The sequence below is a fragment of the Seriola dumerili genome, unplaced genomic scaffold (assembly GCF_002260705.1).
Source record: "Seriola dumerili isolate Sdu_G_001 unplaced genomic scaffold, Sdu_1.0 BDQW01000012.1, whole genome shotgun sequence".
Classification (NCBI taxonomy): domain Eukaryota; kingdom Metazoa; phylum Chordata; class Actinopteri; order Carangiformes; family Carangidae; genus Seriola; species Seriola dumerili.
The window spans coordinates 1,859,577-1,872,398 of NW_019174267.1; the positions used below are offsets into that span (position 1 = coordinate 1,859,577).

Consider the following 12,822-nt stretch of genomic DNA (forward strand, 5'->3'; position numbering starts at 1 on the left):
CTTTAATAAGACTTTAAGACAAAATCAGTTTGTAATGATATTAATAATGAAACAGTTTATATCATAGACTCTAAATAGATATACATAATATATATATTTATATCTACAGGAACGCTGAGGAACACGTCGGTATATATGCTAAATACCTTTGAGAAGGCTCGGTGGTCACATGGTTCCATGGTGTAATGGTTAGCACTCTGGACTCTGAATCCAGCGATCCGAGTTCAAATCTCGGTGGAACCTGAGTTTTCTGAACTGCTGTGATTGATTTCTTCACTTCATTTCCTTCGTTAAACTTTAAGAAACTGACTAACTGCATCACAAGTTTGTCACTGTTTTTTTTGTCTTTTTACTATATATTATGTTTCACTGATAACATGACAGTAACTGTACCATGGTCAGCTGATCTGTCAGAATGGACTTCTCTTGTAGAGCTGCAGTTCTCTGGACCAGCTCTTCTAGGTGTGATTTTTCTATGAGCTCATGTGATGTAATAAGTTCACTAAGAGCAGGAATGAGCTCAGACTGAACCGTCCTACATTCACACAGAGCCAGGAGCTGTAGACATCTGTAGCCAGGCTCAGTCTGCCAGCACATGGAGAGATGAAGTGACTTTGACTCTTTGTTACAGATGAACTGAGTGAACCACAGAGCGGCTCTGCTGACTTCATCAAACTGTCTCGTCTCATTAATGCTCACATAAATCTTCAGCTTCAGACACTCACAACCTTTTTCTACCACTAGTTTCACTTCATAACAACGTTCGAATCTTCTTGTTCTGACCCCAGTCCTCCAGAGTCCAGTCCAGCCACAGGGCCAGAAGTCAGAGCAGAGCTCCATGCACTGACTTCCAGAGACATGATGTTATGTAACGCAGTGTGGCCCCTGAGAAAAGGCCCCTGAGAAAAAGGCCCTGAGTATCTCAACATGTGTTTCTGAGAAACAGGAAACACTGTGACACTCGTCCTGTTCATCCCTCAGATCTCTTTAATCTAAATCATGAAGCTTCTTCTCTGGTAGAAACACACACACACACACACACACACACACACACACACACACACACACACACACACACACACACACATGGTTGGGTCTTGTCCTTTAAGTCAGAAACCTTTTAATATCATCAGAGTTTCTTGGAGGTTTGAGAAACAGAAACAAACAGGTCAAATAAGGCGAGAGCAGAGAAAGAGCATCTGGGGGTGGGGTAGGGGGATGGTTGGGGGGCAGAGGTATCATTTGGAGGGGTGGTGGTGGTGTAATAAATTAAAGTGGTCTGTGGGGATTTGTGCTTCTTGTTGAGTGAGAGTGAGAATTAAACTCAGTGACTCAGTGACATGGCCAGCTGGTATCCCACAGAGCTTTGAACAATGTGAGTTATTTCCATCAGTTGGCTGAGAGCAGCTGCCGGGGTGGGGGGCGGCGGGGGGAGTGGGGGGTCCAAGCCGCTGCACACACCACATATTTTAATCAGGGGGAACATTTGGACTCGTCCTCCTGGTCCCGGTGGAAATGAGCCGGATTTCCTCAGCTGCTGCTCTGCCAGAGTCTACGCTCACACACCACTTCACACTGTGTGTCCTCCAGCTCTCTGCTGGACCAGGTCTGCAGGCTCCTGCTGCTGGTCGGTCAGTTTGTCCTGAGATGAACCTGATGGTCTCTGGTCTCTGGTCTGGTCTCTGGTCTCTGGTCTCTGGTCTCTGGTCTGGTCTCTGGTCTGGTCTCTGGTCTCTGGTCTCTGGTCTCTGGTCTCTGGTCTCTGGTCTCTGGTCTCTGATCTCTTGTCTGGTCTCTGGTCTGATCTCTTCTTTGGTCTCTGATCTCTGATCTCTGAGCTCTGGTCTGGTCTGGTCTCTGGTCTCTGGTCTCTGGTCTCTGATCTCTTGTCTGGTCTCTGGTCTGATCTCTTCTTTGGTCTCTGATCTCTGATCTCTGAGCTCTGGTCTGGTCTGGTCTCTGGTCTCTGGTCTCTGGTCTCTGGTCTCTGATCTCTTCTCTGGTCTCTGGCCTCTGGTCTCTGGTCTCTGATCTCTTCTCTGGTCTCTGGCCTCTGGTCTCTGGTCTCTGATCTCTTCTCTGGTCTCTGGCCTCTGGTCTCTGGTCTCTGATCTCTTCTCTGGTCTCTGGCCTCTGGTCTCTGGTCTCTGATCTCTTCTCTGGTCTCTGGCCTCTGGTCTCTGGTCTCTGATCTCTTCTCTGGTCTCTGGCCTCTGGTCTCTGGTCTCTGATCTCTTCTCTGGTCTCTGGCCTCTGGTCTCTGGTCTCTGATCTCTTCTCTGGTCTCTGGCCTCTGGTCTCTGGTCTCTGATCTCTTCTCTGGTCTCTGGCCTCTGGTCTCTGGTCTCTGATCTCTTCTCTGGTCTCTGGCCTCTGGTCTCTGGTCTCTGATCTCTTCTCTGGTCTCTGGCCTCTGGTCTCTGGTCTCTGATCTCTTCTCTGGTCTCTGGCCTCTGGTCTCTGGTCTCTGATCTCTTCTCTGGTCTCTGGCCTCTGGTCTCTGGTCTCTGATCTCTTCTCTGGTCTCTGGCCTCTGGTCTCTGGTCTCTGATCTCTTCTCTGGTCTCTGGCCTCTGGTCTCTGGTCTCTGATCTCTTCTCTGGTCTCTGGCCTCTGGTCTCTGGTCTCTGATCTCTTCTCTGGTCTCTGGCCTCTGGTCTCTGGTCTCTGATCTCTTCTCTGGTCTCTGGCCTCTGGTCTCTGGTCTCTGATCTCTTCTCTGGTCTCTGGCCTCTGGTCTCTGGTCTCTGATCTCTTCTCTGGTCTCTGGCCTCTGGTCTCTGGTCTCTGATCTCTTCTCTGGTCTCTGGCCTCTGGTCTCTGGTCTCTGATCTCTTCTCTGGTCTCTGGCCTCTGGTCTCTGGTCTCTGATCTCTTCTCTGGTCTCTGGCCTCTGGTCTCTGGTCTCTGATCTCTTCTCTGGTCTCTGGCCTCTGGTCTCTGGTCTCTGATCTCTTCTCTGGTCTCTGGCCTCTGGTCTCTGGTCTCTGATCTCTTCTCTGGTCTCTGGCCTCTGGTCTCTGGTCTCTGATCTCTTCTCTGGTCTCTGGCCTCTGGTCTCTGGTCTCTGATCTCTTCTCTGGTCTCTGGCCTCTGGTCTCTGGTCTCTGATCTCTTCTCTGGTCTCTGGCCTCTGGTCTCTGGTCTCTGATCTCTTCTCTGGTCTCTGGCCTCTGGTCTCTGGTCTCTGATCTCTTCTCTGGTCTCTGGCCTCTGGTCTCTGGTCTCTGATCTCTTCTCTGGTCTCTGGCCTCTGGTCTCTGGTCTCTGATCTCTTCTCTGGTCTCTGGCCTCTGGTCTCTGGTCTCTGATCTCTTCTCTGGTCTCTGGCCTCTGGTCTCTGGTCTCTGATCTCTTCTCTGGTCTCTGGCCTCTGGTCTCTGGTCTCTGATCTCTTCTCTGGTCTCTGGCCTCTGGTCTCTGGTCTCTGATCTCTTCTCTGGTCTCTGGCCTCTGGTCTCTGGTCTCTGATCTCTTCTCTGGTCTCTGGCCTCTGGTCTCTGGTCTCTGATCTCTTCTCTGGTCTCTGGTCTCTGGTCTCTTCTCTGGTCTCTGGTGTCTGGTCTCTGGTCTGATCTCTTGTCTGGTCTCTGGCCTCTGGTCTTTGGTCTGATCTCGTCTGGTCTCTGGTCTGATCTCGTCTGGTCTCTGGTCTGATCTCTTGTCTGGTCTCTTGTCTCTGATCTGATCTCTTGTCTGGTCTCTGGGCTCTGGTCTCTGGTCTCTGCTCTCTGGTCTCTGATCTCGTCTCTGATCTCTGGTCTCTGGTCTCTGCTCTCTGGTCTCTGATCTCGTCTCTGATCTCTGGTCTCTGGTCTCTGCTCTCTGGTCTCTGATCTCGTCTCTGATCTCTGGTCTCTGGTCTCTGCTCTCTGGTCTCTGATCTCGTCTCTGATCTCTGGTCTCTGGTCTCTGCTCTCTGGTCTCTGATCTCGTCTCTGATCTCTGGTCTCTGGTCTCTGCTCTCTGGTCTCTGATCTCGTCTCTGATCTCTGGTCTCTGGTCTCTGCTCTCTGGTCTCTGATCTCGTCTCTGATCTCTGGTCTCTGGTCTCTGCTCTCTGGTCTCTGATCTCGTCTCTGATCTCTGGTCTCTGGTCTCTGCTCTCTGGTCTCTGATCTCGTCTCTGATCTCTGGTCTCTGGTCTCTGCTCTCTGGTCTCTGATCTCGTCTCTGATCTCTGGTCTCTGGTCTCTGCTCTCTGGTCTCTGATCTCGTCTCTGATCTCTGGTCTCTGGTCTCTGATCTCTGCTCTCTGGTCTCTGATCTCTGATCTCATCTCTGGTCTCTGCTCTGATCTCTTGTCTGGTCTCTGGTCTCTGGTCTCTGATCTCTGCTCTCTGGTCTCTGATCTCTGATCTCGTCTCTGGTCTCTGATCCGATCTCTTGTCTGGTCTCTGGTCTCTGGTCTCTGATCTCTGCTCTCTGGTCTCTGATCTCTGATCTCGTCTCTGGTCTCTGATCCGATCTCTTGTCTGGTCTCTGGTCTCTGGTCTCTGATCTCTGCTCTCTGGTCTCTGATCTCTGATCTCGTCTCTGGTCTCTGATCCGATCTCTTGTCTGGTCTCTGGTCTCTGGTCTCTGATCTCTGCTCTCTGGTCTCTGATCTCTGATCTCGTCTCTGGTCTCTGATCCGATCTCTTGTCTGGTCTCTGGTCTCTGGTCTCTGATCTCTGCTCTCTGGTCTCTGATCTCTGATCTCGTCTCTGGTCTCTGATCCGATCTCTTGTCTGGTCTCTGGTCTCTGGTCTCTGATCTCTGCTCTCTGGTCTCTGATCTCTGATCTCGTCTCTGGTCTCTGATCCGATCTCTTGTCTGGTCTCTGGTCTCTGGTCTCTGATCTCTGCTCTCTGGTCTCTGATCTCTGATCTCGTCTCTGGTCTCTGATCCGATCTCTTGTCTGGTCTCTGGTCTCTGGTCTCTGATCTCTGCTCTCTGGTCTCTGATCTCTGATCTCGTCTCTGGTCTCTGATCCGATCTCTTGTCTGGTCTCTGGTCTCTGGTCTCTGATCTCTGCTCTCTGGTCTCTGATCTCTGATCTCGTCTCTGGTCTCTGATCCGATCTCTTGTCTGGTCTCTGGTCTCTGGTCTCTCTGAGGACAGAGACGGCTGAAGAGAAGGAAACACTGAGTGGAGGGAAACTGGACGTGAAGACGTTTCACCTGTAATCCACTTCTGACTGAGGACACTTTGGTATTTAACCTCTGTGGGCTCGTTATCAAGGTGTATCACCTGGTTTGTTAGTGCTCCTGGTTGTTGTGACAGTCATTAAAATCATTGGAGTCACCTGAGGACAGGTGTGGATGGTTGTTAACTCTGCTGTGAAGGGATGAAAGGTCAGTGTTGTAGGTGAAGGATTAGAGGTGTAGTGGTTTCATGGCCACCTGCTTGTCCCTGATCCTCCAGGTGGAGGTGAACTCACCTGAGGAGCTGTTTGTTTAGTGTGACTGAAGTTTAAAGCTCCATATTTTCCTTTTCTTCTGTGTTTTATTTGAAGTGTTTATCCATAAGAAGATACAAAAAACAATTTCAGTGTAGTTTTACATCTGTTCTCCCAGGCTTCAGGTCGGTGAGCCAATCAGAAGAGAGGAGGCTCTGAGCCTCTCTTCTGATTGGCTGACTGTTTTCTGAGTGATCCAATAAAAATAAAGCAGATTTCAGGTAAAAACACTCAGAGAAACCAAATCCAGCAAGGTTGATCCAGGTGGGCGGGGCTTGGTGACTGCTTTGTTGTGACATCACAAAGTTCCAGAAGTCCTGACGGCTGGTTTTAAGGCTCAGTTTCTGAATACAGGCTGTGTGCATTTCTCTGTGGACTGAGGCTTTGATACTTTCACAGTATTAATATAGAAGCTAGAGCTGATCTATAATCACACTACACATGGACACAGACCTTTACACTGGAGGAGCTTTAAGGTCTGTGTCAGACCTGAAGAGGACTCTAGGATCAGGTCTTCAGCTCCAGTCTCTGACAGTGAACTCCAGCTCTTTGAATGTTGGTCAGAAAAACTAAAACTAGAAAAGAGAGTTTAACAAAGTGAAGAGATGGATCATTAAACAGAATCACTGTCAGATGTGATGTTGGTCTGACTGAAGTTTCCTGTTCGTCTCATCAAACAACAAATTAGCAATAAGTTTAAGAACCAGATGTTGACTCAGAGTCCCAAGACCAGGATCCCAACCACCCACCCACCCCCTCCTCCACAAACACCAGAGACAGCATCTGAAAAAGTCGAGTTTATTTCTATCAAAGTTTGAACCAAGTGAACTTTTTACATCATGTTTCTGTTTTTGTTTATTTTACAATTTTTATACAAAATTCACAGTTGAAGTGGTAAAAGAGAAGACGTCATAAATAATTTGATTCAAAAACAAAAACAAAGTGGGCTGAAAAACAAAATAAAGTTTTTGGAGTTTCCACAGACGTCAGAAACACAACACACTGAGCATGTGCACAGATCTGTTCACTAACACTCACATCCTGACATCATTGGTTGTTTAAGACTTGTATCTATAACAACAACAACAACAATGAGGCCGGTTCCGTCAATGTGTCCGAATTTAGTTGTAAAGTTTTTGCTGCTACCCATTTATTGATTTTCTATATTTCATAATAAAAACTGAAGAAAAAACAACATGAGACTAGAAACAGTTTCATGTCCAGAAACTCATAAGAAATTGACTTTGTGATTTTCAGTTTTGTCCTGTGGAGAAACGTGACGGAGAAACTTCACTTTCACGGTGATGGTGATCAGAAACAACCAGAGACAAAAAAAAAAATCAGTCTGGTTCCGATTTAAAAAGTTTTTTTAAGATGAATTTAGTTTTGATATCGTGAAAAGTGAGAGTTCAGATCTGATTCAATAATAATAATAATAATAATAAATTAATATTAATATTCAGTGATGGAGCTCCTGAGAGAAAAAGGACGACAAAGTTTCCACTGAGACATGATTGGCATGTGACTGATGTGACTGTTCACACCTGAAGACATCTTTTATCTAAACTGTAGAAGGAAGGAAGACGGAGGAGAGAAACATGTGACTTATGTTTCACTGGAATTATCAACTAGTTTGTTTCAGCTGTTCTTGTTGTTGTTTGTTGTAATAATAACACAGATTATATAGATGTCATTCATCATCAGGGTCGCGAGTTTATTTATTGTTTAGTATTTGGAATTATTCTACACTTCTGTGCTTTTATTGTGAAACTGACATGTCCAAACAGGAAGTCTGATATATGTATACTGATAATGATGTTGATATATTTTGGTTCTGTATAAAACAAAGACGTGTCAGACTGAATGTGAACCTTTGTTTTGAAATCAGCATCCACTTCCTGTGATGCAGGAAACAAACAGTTAAGAATGTGTAAAGAAGATTATGATGTCATCTAAACGAGACACAGAGGTGTAGAAATGTCATGTCACAGCAGCTCGTTTCACCGAGCACGCTTGTTTCAGGGCTGAATGTGTCGACTGAGTCTGAGATGACCCTAACTCCAGGCATAAAATCTGCTCACGCTGAAGCTATGAATCATTTTCCTGTCTGTGTGTAACAGAGGTCAAAGGTCAGAGGTCAGAAACGAGCTGCTGTGGCGTTGGTGGATCAGCTGATCCATGGTGTTTGTGTGTGTGTGTGTGATAAAGGCACATGACGTCAGTGCGACTGTCGGTGTTTGTACAGTAAAGTGTTCTCTGATCACCCTGTGGCTGCATCCCTACCTCTACCAGACCCCACCCACTGACCCCGCCCACTGATCCCCAGGAGTGTCCCCGTCCACAGGGGGCGTCACACAGACATCACTATGATCCCTTCAACAGTTAGACAGTTACAGCTCTATGAGTGTTACAGGAGTGGTCCTCTATTGCGGCAGCAGAAAACCATCACGTTTCTATGGCAACTTCAGCTTCTCCTTGTCGTTGTTGTTGTTGTTGTTGTTGTTGTTGTGGAGGCCGAGGCTCAGCTCGAAGCTGCTCTGCTTCCTCAGAGCCCGTGGCATCAGCTTCTTCTTCACGAACAGTCTCTGGAGGAAGCGGTTGCTGAGGCTGAAGGGACAGTAGCTGTGGATGAAGTACATGAGGCCCACTCCTGGCCCTGCCAGGTACCGCGCCCGCGGCCGGGGGGACAGCAGCGCCTGCTCGATGGCGTCGATGACGGGGCTGAGGTCGGGGTTGGCGTGCTGGGCGTGGCTCTGGAACAGCTCCTTGGTCTCGTTTACGTAGTCCTCACCGTACTCCTCAAGCAGCCCCGGAGACAGACTCTGCAGCAGCTGCTTGTGCTGCTGCTCCCAGTAGGTGTGGTTACTGCTCTGACCTGAGGAGACAGGAGAGCCACGTTACCATGGCAACCACACGTACACTAAGAAAACCACAGGGGGGTTCAGGTTGTGAGGTGACCACAAACTCATCATGGTTGTTCCATCAATATTATTAGTATTATCAATATCTAATATATTACCAATATCATCAATATTATCGATATTATCAGTATCATCAATGCTGTCAATATCATCAATATTATCAATATCATCAATATTACCAATATTATCAATATCATCAATGTTATCAATATCATCAATATTATCAATATCATCAGTATTACCAATATTATTGATATTGCATTTCTTTGTGGACTGAGACTTTGATTGAGCTTCAGGTCGAAGTGTTTAACATGTAAATAAAAGTCATTTTGTCTGGATCTTTACTTGTTTTCTTGAGAAAATAAAACATGAAAAATAAAAAATATAAAAAAAAATATGAACATTGTTTAAAAAATAAATTAGATGTTTAATTCATAAAGATGTGAGACAGATTTAAAACTGGTACTATAAATAAAGATGGCCGACGCCTCTGTCACGTAACCCTGAAGCTCAGAGTGAGATGTCCACCATCGCCATCTTGGCAGTGCCTGACCCCGCCCCCTAACTCTCATCGAATCCAAATATGGTCAAAGAGGAGGGGCTTATGTGGAGCTGAGACTTTGGTGGCAAGCATACACTCCCCCACCTGTCACTCAAAGAGGCCACACCCTCAATCCTTCATAACTTCAGTCCTTAATATAATGTAATCAGGTGAGTTATATAAACAGGTGTCATGAAGGAGGAAATCAGCTCTAGAGACCAAAACAGTTTCTGTACCAGGCTGTAAACATGTTGATTTCTGCTGTAAAGTTGGACATTTTAACATGGGAGTCTATGGGGACTGACTCACTGTTGGAGCCAGACTCTAGTGGCCATTAGAGGAACTGCAGCTTTCAGCCTCACAGGTTGATACTTGTTTAAAACAGAATGTTTTGTAGTCCACAAACACTGAATCCTACATTTCCCATGATGCATCTGGATAGTGTCTTTGATTAGAGCCTCCCAGCCTCACACTTGCAGTTTACATGTATTCATCTGTCAGACAGTGAGCTTCATCACTGAAGTGTCAGCAGAGAGCTGGAGTCAGGACTGAGTCCTACATGTACTGTAACACAGACTAGACTCAGACTGTCTCTACATCACTTTAATGTGTCACAGGTTTAAAGGGAGAAACATGCTGAATCACACTAATATAAACTGACATTGTGTCGGAGAGAAGCAGCTGATCACAGTCCGTTTGACTGTTGAACTGAAGTCAGATCAATGTCTGGATAAAGTTTATCAGTAGCTCTAATGATGGAGGATTAAAGCTGCTGATGCAGGATTAGACTGTGAACAGGAGGATAAAATGTGCTGTTTACGCCTCACTGCTGCGTCCAATCAGAGAGCAGCGCTGAAGGACGGAACATGAACACCAGCAGACGCAGCAGATTTTACCTTTGTGTTCACATGAATCCTTTCACTTGATTTTATTCTTTAATGGATGTTTTTATTTTTCAGCTCATAGTTTCATGAATCTGAGGCTCATGTTTCATGGCCCGACTGAACCAGAACCAGAACCAGGCAGCCAGCAGCCAATCAGACAGCAGTGTGGGTGGTACCTGTCTTGTAGGAGGACGGCAGGATGGTGGAGACTCCAACCCCCCAGGGCTCAAGCTCGTGTCTCAGGGTGTTGATGAAGAGGTTGAGGGCGGCTTTAGACGCTCCATACGCCGCCAGACAAGGAAACGGCTGGTCACCTGCACACAGTGACAACACGGTCATGACATCATACACAGACCGCCCAATCACCTCTGTGAGTCAGTTCAGGTTCAGGTCTGTGGGTTCGGGTCTGACTCAGCTAGGACTCAAGCCTAGAACCTTCTTACTGTGGCCACTGTACCTTTAATATAAATGAGTTGGTTTTTATACTAGTTCAGACCAGTTCAGACCAGTTCAGACCAGTTCAGACCAGTTATTCAGTTCTAAAGTTCTGAGTTAATTTGTTTATTTTGTTATTCATTTGTTGTTATTAGTTTCATAAAGTCTGGTGTGTTTGTTTGTTGGTTGTTCTAATGAATCTAACGAGCAGAGGAGCTGAAATCTGCTGAGCACATTCATTCTGTCGAGGGGGGGGGGGGGGGGGTGATTGATTGGTTGCTCTCTGATGTTCTGGACTCAGTGGAGCAGCAGCAGCTCTGTTTGTTTGGTTTGGCTCTTTGAAGGCAGCAGCTTCATCTGTGGTTCAGTGGAACATTCAATTAAGATTTATTACAACATCAGAGTGTGTGTGTGTGTGTGTGTGTGTGTGTGTGTGTGTGTGTGTGTACCGGCAGGGCTGGAGATGGTGACCAGTCGTCCTCTGGTCTGACGCAGCAGAGGCAGGAAGCTTTTGGTGACGCTCAGAGTGCCGAAGAAGTTTACCTCCATGCAGCCGCGGAAGTTCGACATGAGAGACAACTCAGCGTCTCCGAAGTTCACACACACTCCAGCGTTGTTTACCAAACCCCACAGACCTGAAACACACACACACACAGATTAGATGGTGTGTTTACAGCCGACCTCGTTGGTTCAGAGTCTGAACATGAAGCTGAACATGTTGATTATAGATATTTACACCCCCCCCCATTCCCCCCCATCCCCCCCGGCGCGCGAATCATCACAGGACCATCACAGACCCCTCAGAACGCATCACAAGACCCCTCAGACCATCACAGACCATCACAGACCTATCACAAGACCATCACAGACCAATCACAGACCCCCTCAGACCATCACCCGACCCCTCAGACCATCACAGGACCATCACAGACCCCGTCAGACCATCACAGACCCCTCAGACCATCAAAGACCCCTCAGACATCACAGACAGAATCACAGACCATCACAGACCGATCACAGACCCCTCAGACCATCACAGACATCACCCAGACCAGACCATACCAAGACGATCACAGACATCACAGACCATCACAGACCATCACAGACCATCACAGACCCTCAGAATCAGAGACCATCACAGACCATCACAGACCATCACAGACCATCACAGACCCCTCAGACCATCACAGACATACAGACCATCAGACATCACAGTACCATCACAGACCATCACAGACCATCACAGACCCCTCAGACCATCACAGACCATCACAGACCATCACAGCATCACGACCTCAAGACCATCACAGACCCCTCAGAAATTCACAGACTTCAACGACATACAGACCATCACAGACCATCACGCCCCCATTCACTCACAACAGACCATCACAGACCCCTCAGACCATCACAGACCCTCAGACCATCACAGAACCATCACAGACCCCTCAGACCATCACAGACCCTCACAGACCATCACAGACCCCTCAGACCATCACAAGACCCTCAGACCATCACAGTACTCAGAGACAGCCATCACAGAATCACAGACATCACAGACCCCTCAGACCATCACAGAATACAGACCTCAACAGACCCTCAGACCATCACAGACCCTCAGACACAGACCATCAAGACCATCAGACCAGACATCACCCCTCAGACCATCACAGACAACCATCACAGACCATCACAGACCCTCAGACCATCACAGACCATCACAGACCCCTCAGACCATCACAGACCACAGACATATCACAGGACCATCACAGAAATAATTACCTCACAGAATTGACTCAACAGTGACCGATTCACATAATAGCACAATTTCTCATAGCATATGAGAGACACCCCACTACCCATGAACCAGTTCAACTAGACTTCGATCAACATAGAATTTACATACTATGACTCTCCATCACTGATCCAATCACTCACTCAGACTCTATTAAGGAAATCTCGAAGGTCACGTCAGTAACTCCTATGCAGAACAAGACGAAATCACGAACTCCAGGCAAACTAGAACACAATCGACACATAGTAAGAGAAGTAATATGCAAAAGATACCTAATTTGCAAAACATGATTCCCAATTCATATCCGAATGGGTTTTCATACAGATCACAACTTGCAAGATCTTATATGGGAAGACAACAAGACCAATCGTCGTTCAAAAAACATAGATTATAGATAGACCTATCGAGATAATAGATATATCAGATTCTCGCATCATTGGACTCACGCTAGAAATCCACTAATAATCATAAAATAGAGTTCCCATGACCCCTCAGAACCTGAAAGACAAATTAACAAGACCCTCACAGACCCCTCAGACCATCACAGACATCACAGACATCACGACATTCACAGAACCCTCAGACCATACAGAACCATCACGCCATCACAGACCATCAAGTACCCCCTCAGAGCATCAAGATCCATCACAGACCCCTCAGACCATCACAGACCATCACAGACATCACAGACCTCAGAGACATCACAGACATCACAGATCCATCAAGCAGTACCCCTCAGACAGTGACAGTTGTTTCTTTGTTTAAAGGTCACAGGTGATTTCACACAGTCAGACGTGATGTTGGGT

General features: G+C 46.9%; 1 protein-coding gene and 1 non-coding gene across 2 annotated transcripts in view; one reads left to right on the forward strand and one right to left on the reverse strand.

Annotated features, from left to right (window-relative positions):
* Positions 1-171: 171 nt before the first annotated feature.
* Positions 172-243, forward strand: trnaq-cug. Its single transcript has one exon. It is a non-coding gene; the product is annotated as a tRNA-Gln (tRNA).
* Positions 244-6,237: 5,994 nt separating this feature from the next.
* The window catches only part of hsd11b2 (hydroxysteroid 11-beta dehydrogenase 2), a 21,696-nt gene continuing 15,111 nt past the window's right edge, over positions 6,238-12,822 (reverse strand). Inside the window, exons 3-5 of the mRNA XM_022750402.1 lie at positions 10,671-10,856; positions 9,963-10,100; positions 6,238-8,315 (exon numbers count right to left, since the gene is read on the reverse strand). Coding sequence (XP_022606123.1) covers positions 7,894-8,315; positions 9,963-10,100; positions 10,671-10,856 — 746 coding nt within the window. The 3' untranslated portion in view covers positions 6,238-7,893. The remainder of the gene's footprint in view (positions 8,316-9,962; positions 10,101-10,670; positions 10,857-12,822) is intronic.